Raw genomic sequence first — 14,053 nt, forward strand, 5'->3', positions numbered from 1 at the left:
AAGCAGGCAGAGAGGCAGGCAGAGAGAGAGGAGGAAGCAGGCTCCCTGCTGAGCAGAGAGCCCGATGTGGGGCTCGATCCCAGGACCCTGAGATCATGACCTGAGCCGAAAGCAGAGGCTTTAACCCACTGAGCCACCCAGGCGCCCAAGATTTTATTTATTTATTTGACAGAGAGAGAGCACAAGCAGGGGGAGTGGCAGGGGGAGGGAGAACCAGGCTCCCCCACAGAGTAGGGGGAGGCCAATGTGGGACTCGATCCCAGGACCCCGGGATCATGCCCTGAGCTGAAGGCAGTCACTTAACCAACTGAGCCACCCAGGCGCCCAGCATGTGATGTTGTCTGGTAACATTTCACCCACAGCAGAACTCCTCTCCACATTGGAGCCAGTCCTCTCAAGCCCTGTCACCTTATCAACTAAGGTCATGCAATGTTCTAAGTCCTTGTCAGATTTCAACCATCTCCACAGCATCGTCACCAGGAGCAGACTCCAGCTCAAGAAATCACCTCCCTTGCTCCTCCATGGAAGCACGTCCTCACCCGTGCAAGTGTTATCCTGCGAGGGCAGCAGGTCGCTCACCTCTCCAGGCTCCACTTCTGGTTCTCTGGCTGTTTCCACCACATCTGCACAGTGACTTCCTCCACTCAGTCTTGAACCCCTCAACGTCCTCACCAGGGCCGGAGCTCACTTCTTCCAAACTCCTGTTACTACTGACATTGAGCCATGGGAACATTTTCTTAACTGTGTCTGGCATGGTGAATCCTTTCCAGAAGATTCTGAATGTATCCCACCCAGATCAAGTGGAGGAATCACCATCCATGGCATTTACCGCCCTGCGAAACATGTCTCTTAAATGATAAGACTTCAAAGTCAAAATTACTCCTTGCTCTGTGGGCTGCAGAATGGATGTTGTGTTCACAGGCAGGGAAACAGCACTCATCTCGCCGTACGTCACCAGAGCTCTTGGGTGACCGGGTATAACGTCAACGAGCAGTCATATTTCGAAAGGAACCTTTTTTTCTGAGCAGTAGGTCTCAACAGTGGGCTTGAGACGTTTGCTAAACCTCGCTGTGAACAGATACGCTGTCGTCCAGGCTGTGTTGTTCCGTGGGTACAGCACAGGCACAGGAGAGGTAGCACAATTCTTAAGGGCCCTAAGAATTTCCAGAATAGTAAAGGAGCACTGGCTTCAGCTGAAAGTCACCAGCTGCATTAGCCCCTAACAGAGAGTCAGCCTGTCCCTTGAACCTCTGAAGCCAGGAGCTGACTTGTCCTCCGGCGAAGACAGTCCAAGATGGCATCTTCTCCCAGATAAGGCTGTTGCGTCTACACAGAGAATCTGCTGTTTAGGAGTCACCTCCACGGGCGATCTGAGCTGGATCTCCGGCAGAACCCGCTGCAGCTTCTCCGTCAGCATGTACTGCTCCCCCGGCCCCTCTGTGTCTCCTTAAACCTCACGAACCCACTCTGCTAGCTGCAGACTTTTCTTCTGCGGCTTCCTCACCTCCCTCAGCCTTCCTGGACTTGAGAGTCAGGGCCTTGCTCTGGATTAGGCTTTGGCTTAAGGGAATACTGGGGCGGGTCTGATCTCCTATCCAGACCACCCAAATTTTCTCCCTATCAGCAATGAGGCCATTTGGCTTTCTTATCATTCATGTGGTCCCTGGAGTAGCGCTCATAACTTCCTTCAAGAACTTTTCCTTGGCATTTGCAACATAGCTGTCTGGCACAAGAGGCCTACCTTTCGGCCTATCTCGGCTTCAGACATCCCTTCCTCACTGAGCTTAATCATTTCTAGCTTTTCATTTCAAGTGAGTTACGTGTGACTCTTTTCACTTGAGCACTTAGAGGCCATTACAGGGTCATTATTTGGCCTAACTGCCATATTGTTGTGTCTCAGGGAACAGAGAAGGGAGAGTAATGGGGGAATGGCAGGTCAGTGCAACAGTCATAAAACACACATACTGATTAAGTTTGCTGTCTTTTATGGGCACAGTTCATGGTGCCCTAAAACAAGTACAGTAAGTAGTAACACCAAAGATCACTGATCACACATCACATAACAAACATAATAATAATGAAAAATTTTGAAATATCACAGGAATTACCAACTATGACACAGAGAAATGAAGTGAGCAAATGCTATTAGAAAAATGGTGCCAGTAGACTTACTTGATGCAGTTGTTAAAAGCTTTCCTTCTTTCTTTCTTTTTTCTTTTAAATAATCTCTACACCCAGTGCAGGGCCCAAACCCACAACCCCGAAATCAAGAGTCATGTGCTCCACCTACTGAGCCATGCAGGCGCCACCTATTGAGCCAGGCAGGTGCCCTGTCCAAGTTCCAATTTATAAAAAACACAGGATCTGAGAAGTGTAGCAAAATGAGGTATGCTTGAAGAGTATTCCTAAAACTCAATAACAAAATAATCAATTCAAAAATGGGCAAAGAGGGGTGCCTGGGTGGCTCAGTTGGTTAAGCGGCTGCCTTCGGCTCAGGTCATGGTCCCGGCGTCCTGGGATCGAGTCACGCATCGGGCTCCTTGCTCGGCAGGGAGCCTGCTTCTCCCTCTGCCTCTGCCTGCCACTCTGTCTGCCTGTGCTCGCTCGCTCTCGCTCTCTCTCTCTGACAAATAAATAAGTAAAATCTTAAAAAAAAAATGGGCAAAGAACTTGACATTTCTTCAAAGAAGATAAACACATGAAAGAATGGTCCACATCACTAATCATTGGGAAATTGCAAATCAAAACTACAATCATTTTGTATTAAATCACCACAAAACATCAGGATGGCTGCTATTAAAACAACAACAACACAGAAAATAACTAATGCTGGGGAGAACATGGAGAAACTGCAACCCCGTGCGCTGCTGGTGGGAATGTAAAATGGTGCAGCCGCTGTGGAAAAACAGTGTGGTGGTTCCTCAAAAAACTACAACAAATTACCCTATGACCTAGCAATTCCACTTCTGGCACATAACCAAAAGAACTGAAAGCAGGGTCTCAAAGATACATTTGGACTCACATATACCTAAAGGCACTGTTATTCTTTAAAGCTGAAATATGAAAGCAACCCAAGTGTCTATCAACAGATGAAAAGATAAGCAAAATGTGGTATATACGTACAATGGAATATCATTCAGCCTGAAAAAGAAGAAAATTCTGGCACATGATACAACATGGATAAACCTGTAGGATGTTAGGCTAAGTGAAATAAGTTAATCACAAAGGGATAAAGACTGTATGATTCCACTTCTGTGAGGTCTCTAGAGTAGTCAAATCATGGAGACAGACGGAAGAATGGTATCTGCCAAGGAGGGAGGTTGGGGGGCAGGAAGGTGGGGAGTTACCACTTAATGGGTATAGTGTTTCAGTTTTACAAGATCAAAAAATGTATGGAGATAGATGGTTAAAAACAAAACACACAGCTAACACAGCCTATAGTAAAGGGTGTATGCTGTTCTACTCGTTAGAAAGCATGGCAGAACAGGGAAAGAAAAGCCGGGAGAAGAAGCTGGTATGTCAGGACCAAGCAGGGCCCGTGAGGCTAGTACCCTGGGGGGTGATGAGATCGGATAGAGCAGTTAAGGGCCACATAGTGAATTAACACCATTATCCCAGAAAGTCTTAATTGGAGGAGCTTTGTAAAGCTACCCATACAGGCCTCGTGTTACAAGCGAGGTAAGGTCTCGAGTCTTACTGTGGTGGCAAAAAGAACCAGAATTCTCGAGACTGACCTGGCCCCATCACATGCTAGCGACAGCGCAACCACAGATGCAGAGGTCACCTGGAAGTCTCTGCACACCTGAGGACACAGCCTCAGCTCCTCTCTGGGAGCCCCCAATCTCTACCAACCCAGCATTGCTACTCCTAAAGGGCTGGCTGACATGACCATTGAGGAGACCAAGCTATTGATCAACTCTTCTCATTGTTTTCACTCTGCACAGTGTGAAATCTCTCCATTCCTTCACGGTTCTGTGACAGACCCAGATAGATGGAGGAGTAAGCCACAAACATGTAACTGCATAAAATACTGTATTATTAAAATGCCTCTTAAATAATTAAAAATCCTACAACAAAACCTGTACGTCAGGGGTAAAGGAACATATAGCTCTAAGACTACAGATCTGCTTGTCTGGCTCCTGCATCTGAAATGAGGAAGATGAGAAAATCCTTGCAATGTGATATGAAGATGTACAGACAGCAAGAACTCAAGCACGCCACTGTATATACACCCGGTGTGTGAAGGAAAAACAGGGAGGAGGCATGCCAAGAAATGAACACTAGTTATCTCCAGACTGTGGGATTATGGTGGCTGTTATTTTATTCTTTACTCTTTCCTCTGTTTTTCAGATATTCAAAATAACTTTTATAGTAAAATAAAAGGGGGGGGCAGAGGGGTGCATGTCTCTTTTTCACTCTAAAATCTGGCTGCAGGGCCAAGCCTAGAAGTGAAAATTGTCTTGTGCACCCCCTCTCTTTGCAGACCTAGTTTCTTTCCTGGGACAACCCAGATAATAGCTATGGCCCAAACAGGGCACTAGAGTGCACCCAATGCATATGGCACTTTAAATAGCTGTTACAGATAAGTACTATTACTCTTGCTCCTGTTCTGGGCATTCATGGTACTTCACAAAGACAGACATAACATCAAGGAGGAGGGAAAGTGAGACTGAAGTGTGTTATCTGACACTAACAGGCACCCCAGCACTGTCATTGCTCCCAGCACAAGAGAGCTGTTACTACTGAAAGACTCATTTACAACTGGAGCTGAAAGTCACCTCAGAACATAAACGGGGTCCACATGGCCCAGAACCCAGTATGAACACATACACACCAGGAGCCTATGGTCGTGTACTACACACACACAAACACCCCAGAACCCAATGTCTACACACACAACACAGAACTGAACATGAACACCCATATACACAGAACCGTCCATGTTCACACACAATCCTATCAGAACACAATACAGTCACAACACTCATACCCAATAAGGGGGCAGACCTCTTAGAACTCAAATACATACCCATCAGGACTCCAGACAGGCAGACACCCCTCAGACCCAACATAGACACATCCTCCTCACAACCAACATGGACAGACATACTTACACCTAATAACAGCACACAGACACTTTAGAAGACAAACGTGGGGGCGCCTGGGTGGCTCAGTGGGTTAAAGCCTCTGCCTTTGGCTCAGGTCATGATTCCAGGGTCCTGGGATAGAGCCCCGAATCAGGCTCTCTGCTCAGCAGGGAGCCTGCTTCCCTTCCTCTCTCTCTGCCTGCCTCCCTGCCTACCTGTGATCTCTGTCTGTCAAATAAATAAATAAAATCTTAAAAAAAAGAAGACGACGACAAATGTGCACACATGCCTCCAGAATCTACCACAGGCACACAAACTTTCCTTCTGAACCAACATGGGAGCTCCTCCTCAAAACCTAATCACAAAACTTCACAACCAACAACAACACTCACCCCTCATCCTGACACAAACAGAAACAGCCTCAGAACCAACAAAGAAACACAACCCTCAGACCCAATACAGGCATACAGATCACTCAGAACTCAACACAGAGCGCACATCCTCAACTCAAAGCAGAAACACACCAACACACACACCCCTTCCCAATGAACACCTACTCACACCGCTCTATATACAACTTGGGCGCAAAAATCCCTCAGAAAACAACATATATCCCTCAGACACAACACAGGCACACAGACCTCAAACCCTCCATGGGCAAACACACATCTCTGAACCCAAAACAGGGACACACACCCCTTAGACCCAACACAAGAGCACAAAGACCCCTTAAAACTAACGGGAACACACAACCCTCAGAACACAACACTGGCACAGACTCCCTCAGAAAGAAACATGGATATACAACCACTGGACCCAACACGGGCACAGCACAAGAATACACACCCCTTAGAACCAACAGAGACACACAATCCTCTGACCCAGATGGGCACACACACTTCTCAGAAGCCAACACTGGCAAACACACCCCACAGACCCAGATGGGCACAGACCCCTCGATCCCACCACAGAAACACTATTCAGAACCAACACAGACACGGTCCTCTCAGACCCAACATGGGCACACACACCCCTCAAACATGGGAGCACAACATCTGAAACCAACATGCACACACACACACCTCAGACCTAAAACGGACACAGACACCACCGAGAAGCCACTGAGGTGCACATGCCCCTCAGAACCCAACATAAATACAACCCTGTAGAACCTATGCAGGCACACAGTCCTCAGCCTCAACATGGGCACATACACCCCTCACAACCAACCGTGAGCACACAAGAGAAGACTCCCCAGAGCCTAACTCCAAGGCACACCCCTTAGAATCTAAAATAGGTACATTACCTCTCAAATCAACAAAGACACACCGCTGTAGAACCAACACGGGCACACAACCCTTAGACCTAACACAGGCACACACACTCCTCAGAACCAACAGACACGACACTCTCACCCAGCTTGGGAACACATCCTTCCAAACCTAACACAGGCACACACACCTCAAACCCAGGATGAGAGCCCACCCCTCAAAATTAACACACACATACCCCCTCAGATCCAAAACGGAGAGAGACAGCTCTCAGAAGCAACAAGGACAGACAGTGCTTCAGTGGAACCCAACCCTCAGACCCAATACGGAAGTACACCCCTAAGAACCAACACAAACACGTACCTCCTCAGACCCAACACGGGAGTGCACAGCCCCTCTCAGAACCCAGTAAGGGCATCATATGCCTCAAACCCAACATGGCAACATACACACCTTCAGACCCACAAGGACCCACAACCCTCAACATGAGCATACACAGCCTTTGACCCAACGCAGGATACCATGCTCAGAATCTACCACACTAACACACCCTCAGAAGCAACACCAACACGAACCTTCAGACCAAAACAGGCACACACCCCCCTCAGAACCAACAGGGCCTCACAACCGTTAAGCCTGACACAACTTCAGATAGAAATGGACACCCAGTCCTTGACAAGACGTGAAGCGCACCCCTCAGAACGTAACACAGACACGCAATCCTCACAACCAACCGGAACCAACACCCTCATCCAGAACCACCTTCACCGCCAACGGGGCACAAACTCCTCTCGGATCCAGAACCCGCACAAACCGCAGAAGCAGCGCGGACACCCGCCCCCGCGAAGCCAGCAGCAGGAGGCGCTCCCCCAGCCCGCCCGGGTCGCGAAGCCAGCAGGAGCAGAGGGGCCCTGCACGCCGCGAGACCTCGCCAGCCCCCCGCACCCCCCCCCCACTCTGGAAAAGAGCCTCCCCTCCTCCGCCCGGAGGCCTCGCGGATCTGCGGTTCTCTGCTGTTCCCGAGTCGGCCAGTCCGCGCTGAGGAAAGGCCCGGCAGTGGTGTTTCTAAGGCGAACAGCGCCGACGCGCGCCCTCGGAACCGACAGGCGGGCACAACACCCCACACGCGCGCAGACGCCCCCCGGACCTCAGAAGCCGCCCCCCACCGTCCTCACACCCCACACCGGAGCCCAGCTCGCAAACCGCTCGGAGTCCGGCGCGGCGCAAACCCTTAGCCCCGCTGTGGGCCGAGCCAGCGCGGTTCTCGCCCCCCGGGGACGCACCTGGCGCAACGCCGCCTCGTCCGCGCCGCCCTCCCGTTGCCGGAGCTGCTCCCGGAAGCGCGCCACCTGCTCCAGCAGCGCGTCCACGAGCGAGGGCGCCGCGTCCCCCTCGAGCGCAGCCAGGCGGCTGCGCAGGAGCTCAATGAGGGCGTCCCGGGAGGCCAGCTGGTCCTCCAGGCGCCTCAGCCGCTGCCCGGCCTCGTGGTACAGGCCGCAGAGCGCCGCCGCCGCGCGCGCGGCCCCCTCCTGCCCGCCGGACCCGGCGCCCCCTGAGGACATGGCCGCGGGCCTCGACAGGCGGCCGCGGGCCTCGACAGGCGGCCGCGGGCCTCGACAGGCGGCCGCGGGCCTCGACAGGCGGCCGCGGGCCTCGACAGGCGGCCGCGGGCCTCGACAGGCGGCCGCGGGGACACCGCCAGCTTCCGCGCCCGGTCTGGGCGGGCCACGCACCTTCCCGGAACTTTTCCCGGCGCGCCCCGCCCACGGCAACCAGCGTAGCCCCTGACCCGCGGAAAGGCCGTCCCAGACCCTTCGACAGCCCGGCCCCGCTCAAAGCAACTGGCCTGGCCCCGCCCCTTCGCCGTAAGCCCGGCCTCCTCCCCCCCCCCGCGACTCTCCTGGCCCCGCCCCCCCCGCCGACTGCCCGGCCCCGCCTATGGCGACTGGCCTGGCCCCGCCCCGCCGCCATGGGCCCGGCCTCCCTCACCTCGACTCTCCTGGCCCCGCCCCCCTCCGGCAACCCGGCCTCTCTCACGGCGACCCGCCCGGCCCCGCCCACGGAGACGCTCCTGGCCCCGCCCCCCGCCGGCAGCCCGGCCCCGCCCCCCCGTCGACAGCCCGGCCCCGCCCACGGCGACCCGCCTGGCTCCTGACGCGCGAAAAGGCCGCCCCAGGCCCTTGGACAGTCTGGCCTCTCCCCAGGCCCCAGTCTTGTGGCCCCGAGGTCCCGGAGTGGCCGCCTTGTCCCAGCAGCCCCGCTCCCTTCCCCCCCACCGCTTACCCTCACCCCTGGCCCCGGCGTCGAGTTCTTAGGGAGACTGCCAGGAGGAGGAGGAAAGGCAGGGAGGGAAAGGGGGAGGGAAAGGGGGAAGGAAACCCGCCCCTGATGCAGCCGCAGATGGGAGGGAAAGAAGGGGTGAAGGCGACCTCAGGTGCTGGACCTGTGCGTGCATCCACATCCCGGCGCTCCAGGCCAGGTTGGCCACACAGAGCGACAGGAACAGGGCAACGTTCCAAGGTTCCAAGACTGAGCCCAGGGCGATGTCCTACCCGCCCCCCCGCCCCCCCCCCCCCGGCTGCAGGACAGTGACCCAGAGCAAGGCGCCCCCCACACACACAACGTGCCCCTCTCTAAGGTATTCTTAGAGCAGAAAGCAGGAGGAAGCTACCCGGTCCTACCCTCACTTCTCCATCCCTTTCCTTCCTCCAACTTCCCAGACCGACTCCCAGTGTTTTTCTGGCTGCAGGCTTTCTTTTTCACAGTCTGAGCTCCCCCCGCCCCCCACAATGACGCCCACGCACACCCGCGCTGTTTTGAAGCTTCCCTCCGTCTCCGCTGGTCCCTGCCTCTCGGCCGCTGCGTTCTTCCGCCCTGTCCCCATCTGGTTTTCCCCTTTATGTGTCCACTGCCGAGCTTGTCCTGCGCCCAGGGAAAACCCTGGCAGGCTTGTAAATCAGACCAGTGTATGAGCAAAGCCAGCTCACACTTCCTCCTCTGCGCAGGGAAGGTCAGAGCCAGTACACTCCCTACCGTGTTGTGGGGACTACAAGGTGGGGTGTAAGTGCACACTCCCCGTGGCTATGGCTATGGACGCCACATTCTGTTTGGCTGAGGCAGGGTGAACACAGAGGAGCGGCTCCAGCCCTGCAGCTATTAGGGGGGGATGAGTCCTCATTTTATTGCTGTAGGTATAACTTGGGGCAGGTCACTCAAGTGCCCTTGACCCTGGTTCTCAGCTGTGAAATGGGCATTCCAGTCTCTCATCCAACACTCTCGGGGTCACATGTATTTTGGAAATCAGAATCTTTGGATTTTATATAGGGGCATATAATTGGGGTAGCCAGCCTTGGGGAAGAATCCCCCCATCCCCTGCTCCTGGGATCTAGCTCTAGTGATTTCAGCCCCTGATACCATGGTACCCAATAGGACATCACAGAAAGGATAGAGTGTAATTTAAGGCGTTGTGGCTACTGCCTTGCCCTCTCTTGAATCACCAGCTCTGGAGGAAGCCACCCAGAATATCACCATATTGTGAGGACATCAAGAAGCCCTGCGGAGATATGCGGGTGGGGAGGGACTAAAGCTTCATGCCAACAGCCAGCGTCAACTTCCCTACTGAAGTCAGTGAGCTTCCTTGGAATTGCACCCTTCAGCCCAGTCAAGCCCTTAGGTGATGCAGCCCCAGCCAACATCTTACCTATGACCTCATGGGACACCCAAGTCACTACCACTCAGAGAACCCGCTTCCGAACCCCTGATCCACAGAAGCTGTATGGAGTCAATGTTTATCGTGTTAAGCTGCCCACTAAGGTGTGCGTACTTGGTTATACAGAAGTAGAAAACCAATATGTAGTGTCTTGTGGTGTGCCTCCTGAGGCATGGGACGGCACCCCGAAACCAGATGCATTAATATTTCTCCAAAGACAAGAAGACTATTCAGACTGAGATAAAGAAAGATCAAAAGTCTTACAGCTTTCAAGTCAGATTTCTCACCAACTTCAAGAAAAACATTTTGGATTTCCAAGCTTTTGGGATCTTAGAATTCTGGATGAGGGATGGCAGAATTCCCATAACAGGTGTCTTACGTGGTGTTGTGAGAATTCTTAGGTTAACACCCTTCATAGCATTGTTAACAACATGCCAGTGCCTTCAACTGAAATCCAGGCGCTGAGTCAGGCACTGGGGATTCACGGGCAAACACGGTTGGTGGAGGCAGGCCCTCTTTCAGGGAGGAAGGAAGGAAGGAGGAAAGAAAGATTGCAAAGTAAGGCAACTTTGTACAGGAAAGAGAGGGGATGTGTAAGGGAATAAATAAGAAGCAGAGAAGGAGAAACAGGAGGGCAGCCAGACGGAGGGGAGTTTCAGGGGCAATCCAAGGCACAGAAGAGAGTGAGCCCCCAGCAGAGGGAAATGTGCCTGGGGAGAGTTACAGAGACACACTGTAAGGACCTATTTAGCCAGAGCACTTCCATCAGTTAAATGATAACTTTGTTGTCTAAAACTTAAACTGTCCCTACTCCCCTTCCCCCAGGGGACTTACTTAAAAACAAGTCCTGGAAACCAGCTCCAGGTAACAAAGCCCAGATACAAGGGTGGATCAGGCCAGGTGGAGACATCCGATCAGTGAGGGGTTGCATACTGTCTCCCTAGCTACCAAGGAGTGTGGGCCCCGCCCTTTGGGAGCCTTTTGGGCTCCAATTCTAACCAAGGTGATAGGCTAGGTCAAATGTCTACTAAAGGGTAAATTGTAATTCAATTGGTCACTATGTATGACCTAACATGACTGTGGAGTTTCCTCTGTGTGTTACAATCTCATTGGCCACCTGTGCGTGGCCAGGCCCAACCACATGGCCTTTGCCCCTAAAAGCTAGTCTGTGAAACAGAGAAAGTTCGCCCTCTCTTGTAAGAGGTGTGGCCCCGAACGTTTGGTCTGATTCTGATGCTTGGCGCGAAATAAAGCTTTGCTTGACCTTCGCTTTGTATCAGTCTCGCTCCCTTAATCACGGACCCATTATGGGGGAACCTAACACACACCAATCAGAGTGGGGCCAGATCAGCCTCTGGCCGCAGGTGCTCCAAGAAGGACCATGAGGAGGGCCTGGGAGCCTATCCACGGGCCAAGCACACCCACTAAACAGTGGCCGCTCAGGCTGGCTGCTCATGGGGCTTAAGCCGCCCACCACCTCACATTTGCACACACCTGCTGTCATGTCCTCCCCTCCTCCCCAAACCCAAGCCCTTTCCTTCCCAATGTGTTTGTAATGCAGTGTTCCTGCTGGGAGGAAGGTGAGTATCTCAGGCAGCTCTGGCTTCTGTAACAAAATGCCACGGTTTGGCGGGGGGGGGGGGTGGGGGGTGGGGGGGTGGGGGGGTGGGGGGGTGGGGGGGTGGGGGGGTGGGGGGGTGGGGCACTTAAAAGGCAGGCTTCATTTCTCCCACTTCTGGAAGTTGTAATTCTAGGGGCCAGCCAGTCTGGTTCCTCCTGGGCTGGCACAGATCCCCCCGTCCCCATGAGTCCTCATGCGGCCTTTCCTCTGTATACACACATCCCTGCTGTCTCTCTCTTAGAAGGATGCCAAGTCCTGTTGGATCAGGGCTCCGCCCTAAGGACCTCATTTAACCTTAATCACGTCCTTAAAGGCCATGTCTCCAAATACGGTCACTTTCAGGCTGTAGGGCTTCGATACATGAGTTCTGGGGGGGACACAATTCAGTCTATAACGGTGGGGGACTACTGAGTAGCACGAAGGTATTTTCTACTCTTTTGAAAGGTGCCCTACACACGGAGGAAAGTTCCCTCTGCCTTTGGAAGAGGGAAGAGGTGAGAACACAGACACAGACTGGGAACAGGGAGTGGCCATAAAGAGCCTGGACTGTGAGCCCATCACAGCCCCTGGGAAGGCTGTTTGGTCCTGTCGTACCCGCTGTGGCCAGCAGAGGAAGACAGAGGGCCCAGACCCCGTGGCTCCAGGTGTCTCCATGCCTTCCCAGCTGCGCTGGTGCGGACATTGAGCTCACATGTGGGATACTGTTTCCACCGTGGGCTTTTCTGGGGAGCCCTTACACCTGGTGCATTGGACCAGCAGAAAGAGAGGCAGGTTGAGGAGAGAGTCCTCAGTTCTGGGGGTGAACGCCGTCTTACCCTCCCTGTGGGCTGGCCACCCACCCCTCTCCATTCCGCACCCCCTAGCCAGAAGAATGTCCCCTGCCTTATCCACGGGCCTGCCTCTCATGCCCGAAATGAAGCTCTTCGGAACCTGCCCCGCAGTGGGAGAGGATCCCTCGTGCCCTGCAGCTACGCAGTGTTTGGTTTTGTGCAATAATGGATTAGCTACCCGCTCCTGGGAGAGCATCTCTAAGGCCTTGGACTGTCCCGTCTGCTAACCCAGAGGGAGGCCTCGGGCAACCCCTGCATGCTGATGTCACAGGACCACAGGGTTCTTGTCTCGTGGAGCCGAAGAATGAATGTTGTGGACATGACAGCCTGAAGTGTAGCGGAAGTTTATCAAGGTGAGAGCAGAAAGGAAGGGCGAGGCTCCTAGAGAGACAGGGGTCGCCAGAATGGATTACCACGGAGGGCTTTTAGTGGCAGTCTTTTCCAGAGAACTGACCGCAAGCATGTGGCCTAGAGTTCCTTGTGCCATCTTGGTTTGAGTACGGACAATCAATGACTTAATTCTTTTTTTTTTTTCCAATTACTTAATTTTTTTGAGGTTTGGTCATTTTCTGTGATTACACGGTAGCCGCCAAAGAAAAATACTCCCTACCTCTGACGGCCGAGGCCAGGGGGTCTGCTTCCCTACCTCTTGTTCACTCCACCTGCCAGGAATAGTCTCAGAACCCAGCCAGGGGTCCCCTCCTCTCCGTGCCTGTACCTTAGCCCTTTCCTTACTGATGATAGGATTTCTGGCAGGGCTGGGGGCACGATGTACCAGCTTGCCCCCTGGAGGGGCTGGAGACCGGGTACTAAGGCTGATGAAGTTCTAGAACCTAGGTGAGGTTCGGTGGGCTGAGGTCCGGAGCCGATGACCAAGAAAGAATTCTTGAGACATCTTTGGTGCAAAATGGTGGTTTATTAAAGCATGGGGACAGGACCCGTGGGCAGGAAGAGCTGCTGCCCCGGGTTGTGAGGGATGGCAGGTTATGTACCCTGCGGTTGGGGGAAGGTGAGGGAAAGGGAGGTCTGAACGGAGTTTTCATATGCTAAAGGAGGTCTACAAGGTTGGGGTAAGGCGAGGGAAACGGAGGTTTGAACGGAGTTTTCATATGCTAAAGGAGGCCTCCAAGGTGCTGGATCGGGATACCGGAGGTCTCCCAGCTTCATTAATGTTGTCTTTCAGCAAGCCATTAACATCAAGATAGTTGGGAGATTCCTGTCTTGCAGGATTGTGATCTTTGCAAGTTAACTATTTGTTTCTATGTCTATGGCGGTCATGGGTGCCTGAGGAATGCTACACTTATCATCGAGGGGAGCGGATGGAGAGGGGGTGCAAGGTGCCAGCTTTTGCTTTGTCCTCAGTCAGCCTCCTGCTCCCTCATCAAGGCCAGTCTCGTTGACTCTCCACAGTGACATCAAGGCTGGGTGAGCTTCCTGGTGGGCAGTGAGACAGAATAGGGACTGGACTCGGGTCCTCCATCCTGGATCCCCAAATCCGGCATTCTTTGGCTACCTCCATGTGGGGGTGGGGGTTG

The 14,053-nt window shown here is 53.3% G+C and overlaps 1 protein-coding gene across 1 annotated transcript in view; it reads right to left on the minus strand.

Annotated features, from left to right (window-relative positions):
- The window catches only part of TNIP2 (TNFAIP3 interacting protein 2), a 41,789-nt gene extending 33,623 nt beyond the window's left edge, over positions 1-8,166 (minus strand). Inside the window, exon 1 of the mRNA XM_080831259.1 lies at positions 7,642-8,166. Within this exon, the coding sequence (XP_080687385.1) occupies positions 7,642-7,920 (279 nt within the window). The 5' untranslated portion in view covers positions 7,921-8,166. The remainder of the gene's footprint in view (positions 1-7,641) is intronic.
- Between the last annotated feature and the right edge of the window lie 5,887 nt (positions 8,167-14,053).

Source organism: Martes martes, assembly GCF_963455335.1.
Source record: "Martes martes genome assembly, chromosome: 2".
NCBI lineage: Eukaryota > Metazoa > Chordata > Mammalia > Carnivora > Mustelidae > Martes > Martes martes.